The sequence below is a fragment of the Pseudophryne corroboree genome, chromosome 9, assembly GCF_028390025.1.
Source record: "Pseudophryne corroboree isolate aPseCor3 chromosome 9, aPseCor3.hap2, whole genome shotgun sequence".
NCBI classification, from domain to species: domain Eukaryota; kingdom Metazoa; phylum Chordata; class Amphibia; order Anura; family Myobatrachidae; genus Pseudophryne; species Pseudophryne corroboree.
In genome coordinates this window covers 453,667,714-453,684,363 of record NC_086452.1, presented here as the reverse complement: position 1 = coordinate 453,684,363, position 16,650 = coordinate 453,667,714, and the positions used below count along the sequence as shown (strand labels likewise).

General features: G+C 49.2%; 1 protein-coding gene across 5 annotated transcripts in view; it reads left to right on the top strand.

The window, feature by feature from the left end:
- Positions 1–16,650, top strand: part of PLXNA1 (plexin A1) — a 293,840-nt gene that overhangs the window by 245,786 nt on the left and 31,404 nt on the right. For all 5 annotated transcript variants that reach the window (XM_063941209.1, XM_063941212.1, XM_063941211.1 and 2 more), the window contains exons 17-22: positions 137–230; positions 372–611; positions 717–860; positions 957–1,191; positions 3,885–4,027; positions 13,823–14,079. In XM_063941209.1, the coding sequence (XP_063797279.1) occupies positions 137–230; positions 372–611; positions 717–860; positions 957–1,191; positions 3,885–4,027; positions 13,823–14,079 (1,113 nt within the window). The remainder of the gene's footprint in view (positions 1–136; positions 231–371; positions 612–716; positions 861–956; positions 1,192–3,884; positions 4,028–13,822; positions 14,080–16,650) is intronic.

The following is a 16,650-nucleotide window of genomic DNA, read 5'->3' as shown; positions in this document are numbered from 1 at the left end:
TCTGTAGTTGAGATCCGCTTATTTATTGCAGGTTCTACACAAAGCATTTAACTTGTTTATTTAGTTTAATGGGATTGTGTTCTTTATATATCTGATGTTGCCAATGCTAGATGGGACAATACTCTCTCTTTTGCAGTGGTGGAACCCCTCTTATTGTCACTGGGATAAACCTGGCGACTATTAGGGAACCGAAAATACGTGCCAAATACGGAGACACTGAGCGTGAGAATGTGAGTATTTCAGATACTTGTAAGTCTACGTTATATTCTGTGGTGGTACAGAGCGGATTATCTCACACATCCAGTCTGTGAGTGCTCTACCTTCTCCTCTGGCTCATTCCTGACCACCTACCCCCATCTCTCCCGTTCTAGAACTGCACGGTGTACAATGACACAACCATGGTGTGCTTAGCCCCTTCCATCGAAAATCCTCTGAGGACTCCCCCGGAGAATGGAGACCGGCCGGACGAGATCGGTTTTATCATGGACAACGTCCAAGCCCTGCTCATCGTGAACACGACCAACTTCATCTACTACCCAGATCCCGTGTTCGAGCCACTGAGTCCGTCAGGAAACTTAGAACTGAAGCCGAGCTCTCCTCTTATCATCAAGGTTAGCGAGGGTCTTCCTCCGGATTACGGGCTAAGACCAGCTCAGTCAGGAAGTTATCCTAAGTGCCTGGCTTATGTCTGTGCTCTGATTCTCTTCTCTCCTCAGGGCCGGAACCTTCTGCCAGCCGTTCCTGGGAATTTCCGCCTTAACTATACAGTGCTGATTGGGGATACTCCGTGTGCGCTCACAGTGTCCGAGACGCAGCTCCTCTGCGAGTCGCCAAACCTTACTGGACAACACAAAGTAACAGTACGTGCAGTTTTTTTCCTGTGCAATCCCTTAGCGACTTTTATATCCTTGTTTATCCTTCAATCGCCTCTAACGAACATCTTGTTGCTCTTTCAGATCAAAGCCGGAGGTTTCGAGTTTTCGCCTGGCACTCTGCAGATCTATTCCGACAGTCTCTTGACCCTACCGGCAATTATCGGTATTGGGGGAGGAGGTGGACTGCTGTTGCTCATCATTATCATCGTCCTCATCGCCTACAAGCGCAAGTCGAGAGACGCAGACCGCACCCTGAAGCGTCTACAGCTGCAGATGGACAATCTGGAGTCTCGAGTGGCCTTGGAATGCAAAGAAGGTAAATTGACAAATATAACCTTGTGTTTATAGGCAAACGGAAACGTATCGTATATATCTCCCATGTTTACAAAGCCACGTGTCCTTCAAAAAGCCTGAAAATGTCCCGAGGCTGCCTATCTATTGGGTTGGTGTTCCAAGCCACCGCTTGCTGTCCCTCTCTAGGGCAGATGTTCCATCTCCTCCACATGCCTCCTCTTGTTGTAGAGCGTTGGCAGTTCGGTGGTGCACTGTAGATTATCAATGACCTCACTGTGAAGCCAGATATACACCACGTTCTAGCTCCCGGATGTCTGATGTCCCCTTCTCATCCCATACTTGTATATCAGGTAATGAAGTTGCAGGATTCATGTAGCTCCTTTAGGATGTAACTTTGTTTCTGTATTTGGTACATCTGGCATCAAAGACCTTTCCTCTGGGAATCTGCAAAGGATACACAATACTAATAGGGAGCGTTAAATCATCGCTTCCTTCCATTTATATCTTGCTATCCTCTGAGGTGGACCATATGAAAGGGAACAGCAGCCGAGGAAGAAGACGGTAGGGGCTGAGAAACCCAGGGTGTCTCATTATGTGGAGGAAATGTGTGCAGAACCGGGCACACGGAGCCTGTGAAGCTCTTGCAGCGAGAGCCTAATTGGCCATTATTTGTCTAACCAGAATGTTGGGTCACAACCCTGCCAACTGCTGCGGGCCTGGAGCAAAGCTGGCACTGCACAGGAGATGCAGGGAGATCACGGCGCGGATGTGTGTGTATATGTATATATCTATCTACCTACAGTGTGTGTGTATATATATATCACACACCAGTACTGTACAGAAAGCAATAGATGGTGTGACAAGGGAGAGATCGGCTGTAATACTTTACGGCTGCCAGGTAAAAGAAAAGGCCTTTAATTAAGCGGCGTAGTATCCTCACCCATTCTGTGCCTCCGTGTACAGATAAGAGCTATGCGCTTGCCTGCTGCCCCTCCCCCTCCCACCACTAGTCTAAGCATCTGACAGCTTGGAAAGTTCCTCTCTCGCCGCAGCCCCATAACTGTAATTGAATTCCTTTCAGAGATCTGCGTCTCATGAACCTGATGCAATCACCATTTTACCTGCACTTGCCTAGATGGCTAGCGGTGACGACCCTCCCTGTAACGGAGATTGCTGGTGGTTTGCGGCGTACAATCCGCGTTGTTCTCGGTAAACATTGTGCCCAGGATCCGGTATGAAGGAGACAGGCTGGCTTTGTTATGCAGATTATAGTGGCGTGTTACTATCTGTAATGTGTTTTCCGTGCTTGGAAGAGAGACAAGTGAATTGGTTCCATAATAAAAACAGAGCCAGGAATGGCCAGTGTTATTGGGAGACGTTTAAATAGACGATCTACCAAATACGCAATCACGCTTACCATACGTGGAACCAACATGGCCATTACAAATGACAGGTTGTGAGCACACATACTTAGTCATATAATATATACAGTTACTGAGCTGCAATACAGTCCTGCCGTTTTATTAACCATCCGTCTCATACTAAGCCACTATTGCGTACCTGCCATCATTCTGTAGACTGCACCGGCGATCGGCCTTTACCTTTCACTGGTAGCCAACGACATCACGTTTCCACCGCAGTGATGTCGCTGGTTCGTAGTGAATTGACAGGCTGCGTTATCCCGAATATACTCTGCATTAACTGCGTGCTGTCCTTCTGTGTTGCATAGTAACTATATAAGATACACGGTAGCACAAATTGCAGCACAGTGTATGTGCCCATCAAACGCCTGATCTGCACAACCTGATACTGTGCAAAGTGCTCGATCAGGAGGAAGCCTCATCCCCCCACCGTGCTACAGCCAGCGGCTTATTCCCAGGATTAAGTTATTACAACCAGAGAGGTATCCTGCTCCCTCTTATCTCCTATCAGCGTCTTGGATTATCCAAGGATCAGGCAAAATGTATATTTGGAGGTAATGAAATCCAGCAGATTTAAATCTTGGCTTAATCGGACGAGCCGGGAGGTGTTAAACCGTTATATATTATGTTTTCATTAATCTTTATTTAAAAAGGGGTGCGGGGCGCAAGAGCAGGAGGCGCTGCGACACTTGGCGCCCTTGTCCTATTGCAGCCGTTCAGCTCCTCTCACGTTGGAGTACGCCACAGCCAGACAGTGTATTAACGGGATGCGGTCAATTTACCTACAATCAAAATCCTGACGGTCAAAATACCGACAACCATTGACCGACGGTCAGAATACCGACATTTAAAATACAGACAAGGTCAAAATACCGACATTTAAAATGTCGACAGGTCAAAAAGTCGATACGAGTTTTCATGATTTTTTCATTGAAACCGACTTGTGCATACTTTACCATCCCAGTGGACCTGCAGGGGGAATACAATAGTGTTCCGAACACAGCGAGGCACCGTGCCCATATGCGTGAGGATTCGGTGCACTTATATGGTGTCAATGTCGACATACACACCAAAAAACAATGAAACTCGTATTGACTTTTTGACCGTCATCATTTTAAATGTTGGTATTTTGACCTTGTCGATATTTTAAATGTCTGCATTTTGACCCTGTCGGTATTTTGACCCTGTCGGATTTTGACCGTCGGTCAATTGTTGTCGATATTTTGGCGTCGGGACTTTGTAGGTAAATCATACTAAACCCATATTAACGTATGTGTCCGCTCTTCTCTTGTAGCCTTCGCTGAGCTGCAGACTGACATCCATGAGCTGACCAACGACCTCGACGGGGCCGGGATCCCGTTCTTGGACTACCGCACTTACGCCATGCGAGTCCTGTTCCCTGGCATCGAGGACCACCCTGTCCTGAAGGAGATGGAGGTAGGGACGCGTGCTTGGTATCTGCGGCTACGCGTCGCGCTGCTTTCTTACAGGAAGACCAAATGCTTTGGTCACAATGAATACAAAGGGTTGCATGTGTGAAATTTGGGCGCTGGACGCCCAAATCCTGCAGGACGCTGGCGCGGACTACGCTGTAAACCGTAGCAACAGATCCCAGCTGACACTTGTTTTACGTCATCATTGAAAGCCTTAGTAAAGACCTGGTGGTTGAGGGTTCCAGCTCTGCACCCGCTTTAGAAGTGTTGTCTACTTGCTTTGCACAAACCTTATACGCAGTTGTCCGGAACTATTGGAAATGTATTTGTGTTTATCTAATCGCAGTCAGTGAAATCTGGGAATAATTATAGATTATTACACGACATTTTGTTATTAGGGGTAGACTCCGTTAAGTGCGGGATTCCATTGAGGCCTTGTGCGATGTTCTCCTGTGTGCGTTTCCGGCAATGTGGCTACATAAAACCTGGATTATTCTGTCTCACAACGACAAATTGCCATAAATACAGCTACGATTCAGGTATTGGGTCGGCGGGATGTAATGGCGTCTAAGATGTCTCAGACGCCGTTACATCCTGACGATTATGTATGATGAAATGGTGAATTTCCGACCGTGTAAAATGTCATTATTGTGGGAGGCGGTAGGAATTCCTTTATTCTTTTATACAATATTTACGTAGTACCAAGTGTCTGTGTCAGAGTTACGCATACTCTGGCACTAGAACTACAAGTCCCAGCACAGGCCGCAAACCAGTCGTTAAAAAGTCCATGGCAGATAATCTGACGGTTTTTGGACAATGTGACTGCGTCCAGCCTATAATAATCATAAATAAAGCCTAGGGGTATACCTTTATTCAAAATTCCATACTGGAAGTTTTAATGGATGTTCTGGAAAAGAGAAAAATAGAACCTTCCGCAGCCAAGATTGCTTGTGTGCCCTTACTAAACCTAGTGTAAGACATTGCACCTAATGCCAGCGAGTTAGGTCCTGGAAACAGTCCAGTGTGCTTGGTCTAGGCCTGTGGGCATTCCAGTGTAGGTTGGTCTAGTCCTGTGTTTCTAGTTTGCTGATTGGGTGCAGCTTGATCCTGTCCCGTGATTCCAACCTGCTGATTGGCTGCAACTTGGTCCAGGCCAGTAAGTGTTCCAAGGTGCTGATTGGTTACCGGTTGGTCAGGTCTGGGGAAGATTGTTGAGTTCTGATTGGCTAGTACTTGGTCTAGTCATACAGATGCGCCCTCATACATCTAGCCACAATACGCCATGTGGCGTGAGTGAGCTGTGCCAATCGGTGTAGCGTCTTTTTCGCTTATTTTCCAGCGAATGCGCATCTTAGTTGTTATCGGATGTGACAAAACCGCTTCATAAGACTCCACTGACTTGATAAGCAGCACTTGTATATCTGTGTGTGACTGAGTCTGAATCTATACAAAGCACAATGGAAAAAAGCCGCAGTTCTGGCACAGTAGCACTTTCTATACAGACTCAGTCGCAGACTAATATACAAGTGTCTTGCATCAGATTAATCAGTGGAGTCTTGTCAAGCTGTTTTGTCGCATCCGATTGTGACTAAGATGCACATTTGACCGAAAAAGACTGGTCCTGGCACGCCAAGAATGGCTGTTTGTCACGACTGCAGCAAGTATGATTTACCCTTACTGCTCTCTTACTGCTTACAGGTGGGGCCTATGAAAGCTCTGATTGCAGTTTGGCCTAACCCCATGCACTCACCATTAAAATGGGTGTGGCCTCACAGGAAGGGGTGTAGCCTTGCGGCCCGACCCTCATTTGCATCACCCCGGGGGTTCAGGAGATGCAAGGTTGCCCCCGTAGACTGTCTTGTCTGCATTGCCGGCTCCAACACTGTGACAGGGCCCGAGTGCTGCATGTAATGCTACAGTGCATCGCCCGGCTCCTTTCACTGAGGAGCCAGCATTCCGGTGACACCCAGGTGTGGCCCGCACCTCCTTAGTGACGGCACTGCCTAGCCCTTTCCTTATTCTAGTTCCTGTGAGAGGAACCCGATCATCCAGCTTTCAGCAATCACGAGTCCGGAACATCTTTAGAGATTTGCAGCAATTGCTCCAGAAAACCTTGTTATGCTTTGTTATAATCCTGGATAAATGTGAACATCATTTCTGGGTAGCGACTATACTGTACCACACCCCAGAGACCATCCCTATAGGTACGTGCTGTACCCTCGTTCCCTAGTACACAACACCGTACATAGGAGTGATGTCACACACATGGGAGGAGTGTAATGCTCAGGCCGCCAAATAGCTCCAGCCCCCTTCCGGCAGATCGCACACTGCTGTATGGACAAGTGCGAGACGGTTTGCCAGTACGTTCCAGTAGAAGCCAATAAACTTACTACAAATAGAGGAAATGGGCTTTTAGTTGGAGTTAATATAAAATATTGATGGGACAAGTAAATCCTTTAGTTGTAACGGAGCCCCCCCTCCTCCTCCCCTCCCCTCCTACAAACACGCAGCATTTAAAAGCTACATTGTCCTATATAGAAAATGACTCTGCTACATGACATACGTCTCTGTTGAGTACGGCATATACCATTAAACCAGCTCCGACTCTATAACATCAATAGGATTTCCAATAAAGACTGATGCAATTAAGTGTCTTACATTTTCTGCACTTGTTTCATAGTTCGATATGTTTAATAGCTTTCTAAATTTACTTTCAAAACCCGGCTTGTAAAACAAACGACAAATCCGCCTGCCCATATAATCTGCAATCTGCTCTTTGCCGTCTGCGAGGCGCAACCGGAGAATCAGCCAGAGTCTCCGTAATTGTGGAGAAGTTAAATCTTTCACAGACAATTTGCAGAAGTGCACCCTCAACATTCGCCTTCCAGAAAGAGCTATCTGATAAGGAAGCGTATTAACCCCAAAATGCAACTTGTCTGGAACAATGTAATATACATATGCAGAAAGATATATATATATATATATATATATATATATATTTTTTTTTTAATATATATATATATATATATATATATATATATATATATATATATATATATATATATATATATATATATACAGGTTGAGTCTCCCTTATCCAAAATGCTTGGGACCAGAGGTATTTTGGATATGGGATTTTTCCGTATTTTGGAATAATTGCATACCATAATGAGATATCATGGTGATGGGACCTAAATCTAAGCACAGAATGCATTTATGTTTCATATACACCTTATACACACAGCCTGAAGGTCATTTAATACAATATTTTTAATAACTTTGTGTATTAAACAAAGTTGTGTACATTGAGCCATCAAAAAACAAAGGTTTCACTATCTCACTCTCACTCAAAAAAGTCCGTATTTCGGAATATTCCATATTTCGGAATATTTGGATATGGGATACTCAACCTGTATATATAGCTAGTGGACAGAAAATAAAACGGGAACACCTGGGCCCTTGGTGGACAGCAGTCGTAGTAGAAACATCACAGTGCCTGGCTACAAGAGTTACACTTCGGGGACTTTGAAATTGGGGTGATTGGTTTGCCTTCCCAAGTGTGCACCCAAAAAGGATCCCACGCCCCCATTTACAGATGTGTCCTCTTACATCTTTGCTCCGTGCGCTACAAGTCGCGTTACACATAACGCCTGAGTGCTGCGTGACTCCGTAGCAACGAGCATATTTTTTTGCATTTTTTTCCACGAAAATGTGTCTTAGACGCACAGTAACGTAATAGTCATAGGACGCACGATTAAAATGAGATGCGGCATGACAATATTCTGTGTGTGACTGCGACTGTATTTACATACAAAATGCTACGCTACAGTGTGTTCTATTCACCCGCTGCTGTGAGGTTTGAATCCCCATTTTCTACTCATTAAGTTATTTAAGGTTTGCTGCATATAGATATCTTTTATACTAGTATTACTATTGCCTTCATAAATTCTGTTTAGATTTTGCTTCCCATTTATTTTTCTTTATCCTGTCCGTCCATATGTCTGTATGTATGTGCCCGTCTCTATGGTGTGTATGTGCCTCCCCCTGATCTATACTTGCTTTACTGCGCTTCTCACCACATCCCTATATTTTCCTTATTATGCTGCACACCTATTCCCCATCCACATCCCTCTTTATGCCCCCCCCCCCTTCGCCTCCACATCCCACATTGTGTTCCCTCTTCCACATCCCATACTATGCTCCCTCCTTCCCCCCCCCCATACAAATCCCACACTGTGCTCACTCCTCACTCTTCCCCCTTTCAAATCCCACACTGTGCTCACTCTTCCCCCATCCGGATTTCACACCGTGCTCATTCTTCCCCCATCCAAATTCCACGCTATGCTCCCTCCTTCCCCATCCAAATCCCACACTGTGCTCATTCTTCCCCCATCCAAATTCCATGCTATGCTCCCTCCTTCTACCATCCAAATCCCACACTCTGCTAACTCTTCCCCAATCCAAATCCCACACTCTGCTAACTCTTCCCCAATCCAAATCCCACACTCTGCTAACTCTTCCCCAATCCAAATCCCACACTGTGCTCACTCTTCACCCATCCAAATCCCACACTCTGCTAACTCTTCCCCAATCCAAATCCCACACTCTGCTAACTCTTCCCCAATCCAAATCCCACACTCTGCTAACTCTTCCCCAATCCAAATCCCACACTGTGCTCACTCTTCACCCATCCAAATCCCACACTCTGCTAACTCTTCCCCAATCCAAATCCCACACCGTGCTCACTCTTCCCCCATCCAAATCCCACACTGTGCTCACTCTGCCCCCATCCAAATCCCACACTGTGCTCACTCTGCCCCCATCCACAACCCACACTGTGCTCACTCTTCTCCCATCCAAATCCCACACTGTGCTCACTCTTCCCCCATCCAAATCCCACACTCTGCTAACTCATCCCCCATCCAAATCCCACACTGTGCTAACTCTTCTCCCATCCAAATCCCACACTGTGCTAACTCTTCTCCCATCCAAATCCCACACTGTGCTCACTCTTCCCCCATCCAAATCCCACACTGTGCTCTCTCCTTCCCCATCCAAATCCCACACTGTGCTAACTCTTCCCCCATCCAAATCCCGCACTGTGCTAACTCTTCCCCCATCCAAATCCCACACTGTGCTCACTCTTCCCCCATCCAAATCCCACACTGTGCTCACTCTGCCCCTATCTAAATCCCACACTGTTCTCACTCTTCCCCCATTCAAATCCCACACTGTGCTCACTCTTCCCCCATCCAAATCCCACACTGTGCTCACTCTTCCCCCATCCAAATCCCACACTGTGCTAACTCTTCTCCCATCCAAATCCCACACTGTGCTAACTCTTCTCCCATCCAAATCCCACACTGTGCTCACTCTTCTCCCATCCAAATCCCACACTGTGCTCACTCTTCCCCCATTCAAATCCCACACTGTGCTCACTCTTCCCCCATCCAAATCCCACACTGTGCTCTCTCCTTCCCCATCCAAATCCCACACTGTGCTAACTCTTCTCCCATCCAAATCCCACACTGTGCTCACTCTTCCCCCATCCAAATCCCACACTGTGCTCTCGCCTTCCCCATCCAAATCCCACACTGTGCTAACTCTTCTCCCATCCAAATCCCACACTGTGCTCACTCTTCCCCCATCCAAATCCCACACTGTGCTCCCCCCTTCCCCATCCAAATCCCACACTGTGCTAACTCTTCCCCCATCCAAATCCCGCACTGTGCTAACTCTTCCCCCATCCAAATCCCACACTGTGCTAACTCTTCCCCCATCCAAATCCCGCACTGTGCTAACTCTTCCCCCATCCAAATCCCACACTGTGCTAACTCTTCCCCCATCCAAATCCCACACTGTGCTAACTCTTCCCCCATCCACATCCCACACTGTGCTCACTCTTCCCCCATCCAAATCCTACACTGTGCTCCTCCCCTTCCCCATCCAACTTCCACACTGTGCTCTCTCCTTCCCCATCCAACTTCCACACTGTGCTCTCTCCTTCCCCATCCACATCTCTCATTGTGCCCCCCCTTCCCTCATCCCACACTGTGTCCCCGCTTCCCCCATCCCACACTGTATCCCCACTTTCCTTATCCACTTCTCACTCTGTGTTCCCCACTTCCCTTATCCACATCTCACTCTGTGCTCCCCTACTTCCCTTATCCACATCTCACTCTGTGCTCCCCCACTTCCCTTATCCACATCTCACTCTGTGCTCCCCACTTCCCTTATCCACATCTCACTCTGTGCTCCCCACTTCCCTTATCCACATCTCACTCTGTGCTCCCCCACTTCCCTCATCCACAACTCACTCTGTGCTCCCCCACTTCCCTTATCCACATCTCACTCTGTGCTCCCCACTTCCCTTATCCACATCTCACTCTGTGCTCCCCCACTTCCCTTATCCACATCTCACTCTGTGCTCCCCACTTCCCTTATCCACATCTCACTCTGCTCCCCACTTCCCTTATCCACATCTCACTCTGTGCTCCCCACTTCCCATCTACATTCCGCACTGTGCTCTCTCCCCTTCCCTTCCCTTCCCCATCTACATCCCGCACTGTGCTCTCCACTTCCCCATCTACATTCCGCACTGTGCTCTCCCCTTCCCCATCTACATTCCGCACTGTGCTCTCCCCTTCCCCATCTACGTCCCGCACTGTGCTACCCCTTCCCCACCTACATCCGACACTGTGCCACTTTACCTCATCCACATTCCTCATTACGCCCCAACTTCCCCCATCCTTCATTGTGCTTCCCCATCTACATCCCACAATGTGCACCCCCCTTCCCTTACCTCATCCATATCCCACACTGTGCTCCCCCTTCCCCATCTACTTCACGCACTGCGCTCTCCCCTTCCCCATCTACATCCCGCACTGCGCTCTCCCCTTCCCCATCTACATCCTGCACTGTGCTCTCCCCTTCCCCATCTACATCCCGCACTGTGCTCTCCCCTTCCCCATCTACATATCGCACTGTGCTCTCCCCTTCCCCATCTACATCCCGCACTGTGCTCTCCCCTTCCCCATCTACATCCCGCACTGTGCTCTCCCCTTCCCCCACTGTGCTCTCCCCTTCCCCATCTACATCCCGCACTGTGCTCCCCCTCTGCGCACTGTGCTCTCCCCTTCCCCATCTACATTCCGCACTGTGCTCTCCCCTTCCCCATCTACATAACGCACTGTGCTCCCCCTTCCCCATCTACATGCCGCACTGTTCTCTCCCCTTCCCCAGCTACATCCAGCACTGTGATTCCCCATCTACATCCCGCACTATGCTCCCCCTTACCGCACTGTGCTCTCCCCTTCCCTATCTACATCCAGCACTGTGCTCTCCCCTTCCCCATCTACATTCCGCACTGTGCTCTCCCCTTCCCCGTCTACATCCCGCACTGTGCTCCCCTTCCCCATCTACATAACGCACTACGCTCCCCCTTCCCCGTCTACATCCCGCACTGTGCTCTCCCCTTCCCCGTCTACATCCCGCACTGTGCTCTCCCCTTCCCCGTCTACATCCCGCACTGTGCTCTCCCCTTCCCCGTCTACATCCCGCACTGTGCTCTCCCCTTCCCCGTCTACATCCCGCACTGTGCTCTCCCCTTCCCCGTCTACATCCCGCACTGTGCTCTCCCCTTCCACGTCTACATCCCGCACTGTGCTCTCCCCTTCCACGTCTACATCCCGCACTGTGCTCTCCCCTTCCCCGTCTACATCCCGCACTGTGCTCCCCCCCGGGGAGACAGGTAGTCGTTAATCCATGGCTGACCCGATTCCCTAAAATAGCGCCTTGACATGCTTGCTCAGGGTTGTAGCAGGGGGCGGTGCAGATGTAGTTAGGCAGACTCCTCCTTCCATGCCCGTCAACACCAGCACTGAGGAGGAACTGGAGGATGGTCCCCAACACCCCCCTGCCTATGACCAGGGCCGAACCTGACTGCAGGTTCTGAAAAATGCCCCTCCAAACCCTTTGTAACAAACATTCATGATCAAATACCCTCTTCCTCCTCCCCCTGCCATCATGTAATCATCAACGAGCTTCATAACTGACTGGCTCAGGCTAAGATCATTCTGCCCTTCCTGGGGAACTGGCACAATGACATTTGTCTAATATCTCTGTATTAGCATGACACAGATGCTGTGTTGGTTTCATGGTGCCATTGATGTCGTGGCCCTTTAATCATAGAACAGTTAGTGCATAAGTTTATGTAGCGATACTTTAGCTTAGTGCGTTTTGCACACAACTCGCAGAGATCAGGGTCCGCCGTTTCTCATAGCAGTTTACGGCGTCTGATCCTGCTCTTCCCACTGCAGATTTAGCACGTTCCTCCTAAGAAGCCGCTGTTACACAAGCTGCTGGCAGCCATGGCTCACATGTCCCCCGCTTTCCCCGAAGACTTACAAATGGAGACAGCTCTTTGGTTCTAATGATTAGACGGGATGACACACCACAAGACAATCTGAGAATTTATTTTCCATCCTTGGCTGTAAACCTAAAATGTTCTCAATCACTGAATCCCTTCTACTCTGGTTCCGCTCTTGCACAAGGGTGTTGCGCACACGCACTATGGAGGTGTAAGAAGCGGCTGTGTCTCGCCGCAGGTTGTATTCCCATTTCATGGGTTGGCATTCCGTCGGTCGGCATTTTGAGCGCACGGAATTCTGGCATCGGCATGGTGACCGTGAGATCCCGACCGCCGGTCACATGACCGCATCCCGTTGAAACATGTGGGCGTGTCCTTCAATTGCGCGAGACTGAGACTTGCACACCGTTTGTTTTTCATTTTGCATTTTAGTTATAGCTCCGATGCAGCGAACCCCACTCCCACTCGCAGTGCACCGGTGACGCTGGGCTGCAACGTAAATCGCACAGGAATTAAGTTTTAGACACCGCTGCGGAGTGTTACGTTCTGTTACAAGGTGGAAGGGGTTAAGTGGCGATAAATGACACTCACTCAATGGACTTCAAGTAAAAACAGTTCAATGACTTTAGAAGTCTCAACGCAATCAGGTCCTGCTGGAGGAGACTGCCTCGTGCCGGTGGGCTGGGGTGGGTAAGTGAGTGGAGAGAGGCTGTTCTCCAAAGCTCGGCAGGAGAACCTGTTATGTGCAATTTGAACCCTACTAAAATAAAATATAAAACACTTGTAGAATTCAGGCTTTAGTGCCCAATGAATATATTATGAATACGCCAGTGATTAATCTACCAGCTGCCGGGGTCTTTATAGAGCCTCTTTTTTTTTTTTTTTTTTTTTCCATCTTGTAAAGGTTGAAGACTCTTGAACTATACAAAACTGGGGTGATAATTTTGCTTAATGGTTGAATTAATCAGCGACACAGAATGGATAAGTCACAGGGAACGATCAGAGAGAGCGTCTGCACAGAGATTGGTGCAGGAGCTCCCCCCTCCCCACGCTCCTATTCCATTAAAAGTGCCCTTTGTTGAAGTGATGAAGTGTCACTATATGGGTTTGCATTGACACTCACCTGTGCGTAATGGTTCAGTGCGCGTTTCAGCATCGCTCACAGTGATTCAGCCACTTCGGCACTCTCTAAGGCGCACTGAATTGCTATATAAATACAGGACATGAAATGCATACGGTTAATGATGTCGTCGTCACCTGTATATAAAGGGCTTTGATCTTCAAGAGGTGCTTTACCTGAATAGACAAGTACAGACTGGCAGGCTTGGGCACTTGGGTACTCACATTTAATTTCTGCACTTAGAACAATAGATTGATTGTACATAAAATATGCAGCGTGATACCACTCACCAGCGTGTGTTCCTATCACAGGTTCAAGCCAACGTGGAGAAGGCTCTAAACCTATTTGGGCAGCTCCTGAACAAGAAGCACTTCCTCCTGACCTTCATCCGCACCCTGGAGGCCCAGCGCAGCTTCTCCATGCGCGACCGTGGGAACGTGGCCTCGCTCATCATGACCGCATTGCAGGGGGAGATGGAGTACGCCACCGGCGTCCTTAAACAGCTCCTCTCAGACCTGATCGAGAAGAATCTGGAGAGCAAGAACCACCCAAAGCTGCTGCTGCGGAGGTGAGTACCGGCTGCCGGTGTTACAGGCTGATTGTCTTAGGTCACGGCTTACAGGCTGCACCCCCTGTGGACGTGACTCACCAATGGCCTCGCACACTTACCTGCTGATTGCCAGGCCCTCACTACTGTACCTGTGATTTACTCTAGTGCTCTTCAGTGCAATGTAATGTGTAACGTGTATCTGTTAGATGGATATATTTAGTTGTACAGAAAGATGCTCAAATCAGTACTCCTTTACAGGGCATTACTCCTCCCTCTCCCATCGCCAGTACTCCTTATGGAGCATTACTCCTCCCCCTTCCCCCATCGCCAGTACTCCTTATGGGGCATTACTCCGCCCCCATCGCCAGTACTCCTTATGGGGCATTACTATGCCCCCATCGCCAGTACTCCTTATGGGGCATTACTCCGCCCCCATCGCCAGTACTCCTTAGGGGGCATTACTCCTCCCCCCATCGCCAGTACTCCTTAGGGGGCATTACTCCTCCCCCACCGCCAGTACTCCTTTACAGGGCATTACTTCTCCCCCTTCCCCCACCACCAGTACTCCTTATGGGGCATTACTCCTCCCCCCATCGCCAGTATTCCTTATGGGGCATTACTCCTACCCCTTTCCCCATCGCCAGTACTCCCTTACAGGGCATTACTCTTCCCCCTCCCATCGCCAGTGCTCCTTATGGGGCATTACTCCTCCCCCTCTCATCGCCAGTACTCCTTATGGGGCATTACTCCCCCCTCCCATCGCCAGTACTCCTTATGGAGCATTACTATCCCCTCCCATCGCCAGTACTCCTTATGGAGCATTACTATCCCCTCCCATCGTCAGTACTCCTTATGGGTCATTACTCCTCCCCCCTCCCATTGCCAGTACTCCTAATGGGGCATTACTCCTCCCTGCTCCCATCACCAGTACTCCTTATGGGGCATTACTCCCCCCTGCTCCCATCACCAGTACTCCTTATGGGGCATTACTCCCCCCTCCCATCGCCAGTACTCATTATGGGTCATTACTCCTCCCCCCTCCCATTGCCAGTACTTCTAATGGGGCATTACTCCTTCCCCTCCCATCGCCAGTACTCCTTATGGGGCATTACTCCCCCCTCCCATCGCCAGTACTCCTTATGGGGCATTACTCCCCCCTCCCATCGCCAGTACTCATTATGGGTCATTACTCCTCCCCCCTCCCATTGCCAGTACTCCTAATGGGGCATTACTCCTCCCCCCTCCCATTGCCAGTACTCCTAATGGGGCATTACTCCTTCCCCTCCCATCGCCAGTACTCCTTATGGTGCACTACTAATTCATCCCCCCTTCCATCGCCAGTACTCCTTATGGAGCATTACTCCTCACCCTCCCATCGCCAGTACTTATGGGGCATTACTCCTCCCCCTCCCATCACCGGTACTCCTTATGTAGCATTACACCTCCCCCTCCCATCACCAGTACTCCTTATGGGGCATTACTCCTTCCCCCTCCCATAGCTAGTACTCCTTATGGGGCATTACTCCTCCCCTCCCATTTCAAGCACTACTTATGGGGCATTACTCCTCCCCCTCCCACAGCCAGTATTCCTTATGGGGCATTACTCCTCACCCTCCCATAGCTAGTACTCCTTATGGGGCATTACTCCTCACCCCTCCCATAGCTAGTACTCCTTATGGGGCATTACTCCTCACCCCTCCCATAGCTAGTACTCCTTATGGGGCATTACTCCTCCCCCCTCCCATCGCCAGTACTCCTTATGGGGCATTACGCCTCCCCACTCCCATCGCCAGTACTCCTTATGGGGCATTACTCCTCCCTCTTCCCCCATAGCCAGTACTCCTTATGGTGCATTACTCCTCCCCCTTCCCCCATAGCTAGTACTCCTTATGGGGCATTACTCCTCCCCCCTCCCATCGCCAGTACTACTTATGGGGCATTACTCCTCCCCCTCTTCCATCGTCAGTACTCCTTATGGGGCATTACTCCCTCTTCCCTTCAGCACCATCAGAAAGGCCACTCTCCCGCCCCCCCCCCCCCCCCCGATTATCGGTACCCTCTGCTGCAGCTGATCTGTGCGCTCGCAGGGATCAGCGTATTATTGCTCTCTGAGGGTCTGGAGTTCCAATCCTTACAGTGTAACAAGCAGCGCATGCGTTCCAGAATGGCCGCCGCACAGCAGGAGGAAACCCATTCTGCAGATTAGCTGTATAAAAGCTGAGTGATGGCGGCGGGTGGCACTTGGGCTGCACCAGTTGAGGGGTTACTTCAACCTTAGAGGAACACTTGTATCACCCTATGCTGCTTGGCATGACATAAGGGGAGGGGGAGACGAGACCCATTGCAAACCACCCTCTTCCCTGTGCTTATGAGAGAGACTGGTTTTGTGTTTGGGGGCTTTTGCTTTTATTACAAAGCTATTATGGTCTGCAGCAAAAAGAAACAAAAAGAAGTCAATAAGAAACAAAAGGTCCGCCAGCTTTCAGCAACGCTGGGAAAGATAATTGCAGCACGAGAAGTCTAATTGAAGCTCCTTCCAATTTTGTGCCAGAGAAAGGAGAACTCTGTTCTGACCCAGGAGAAATCGGT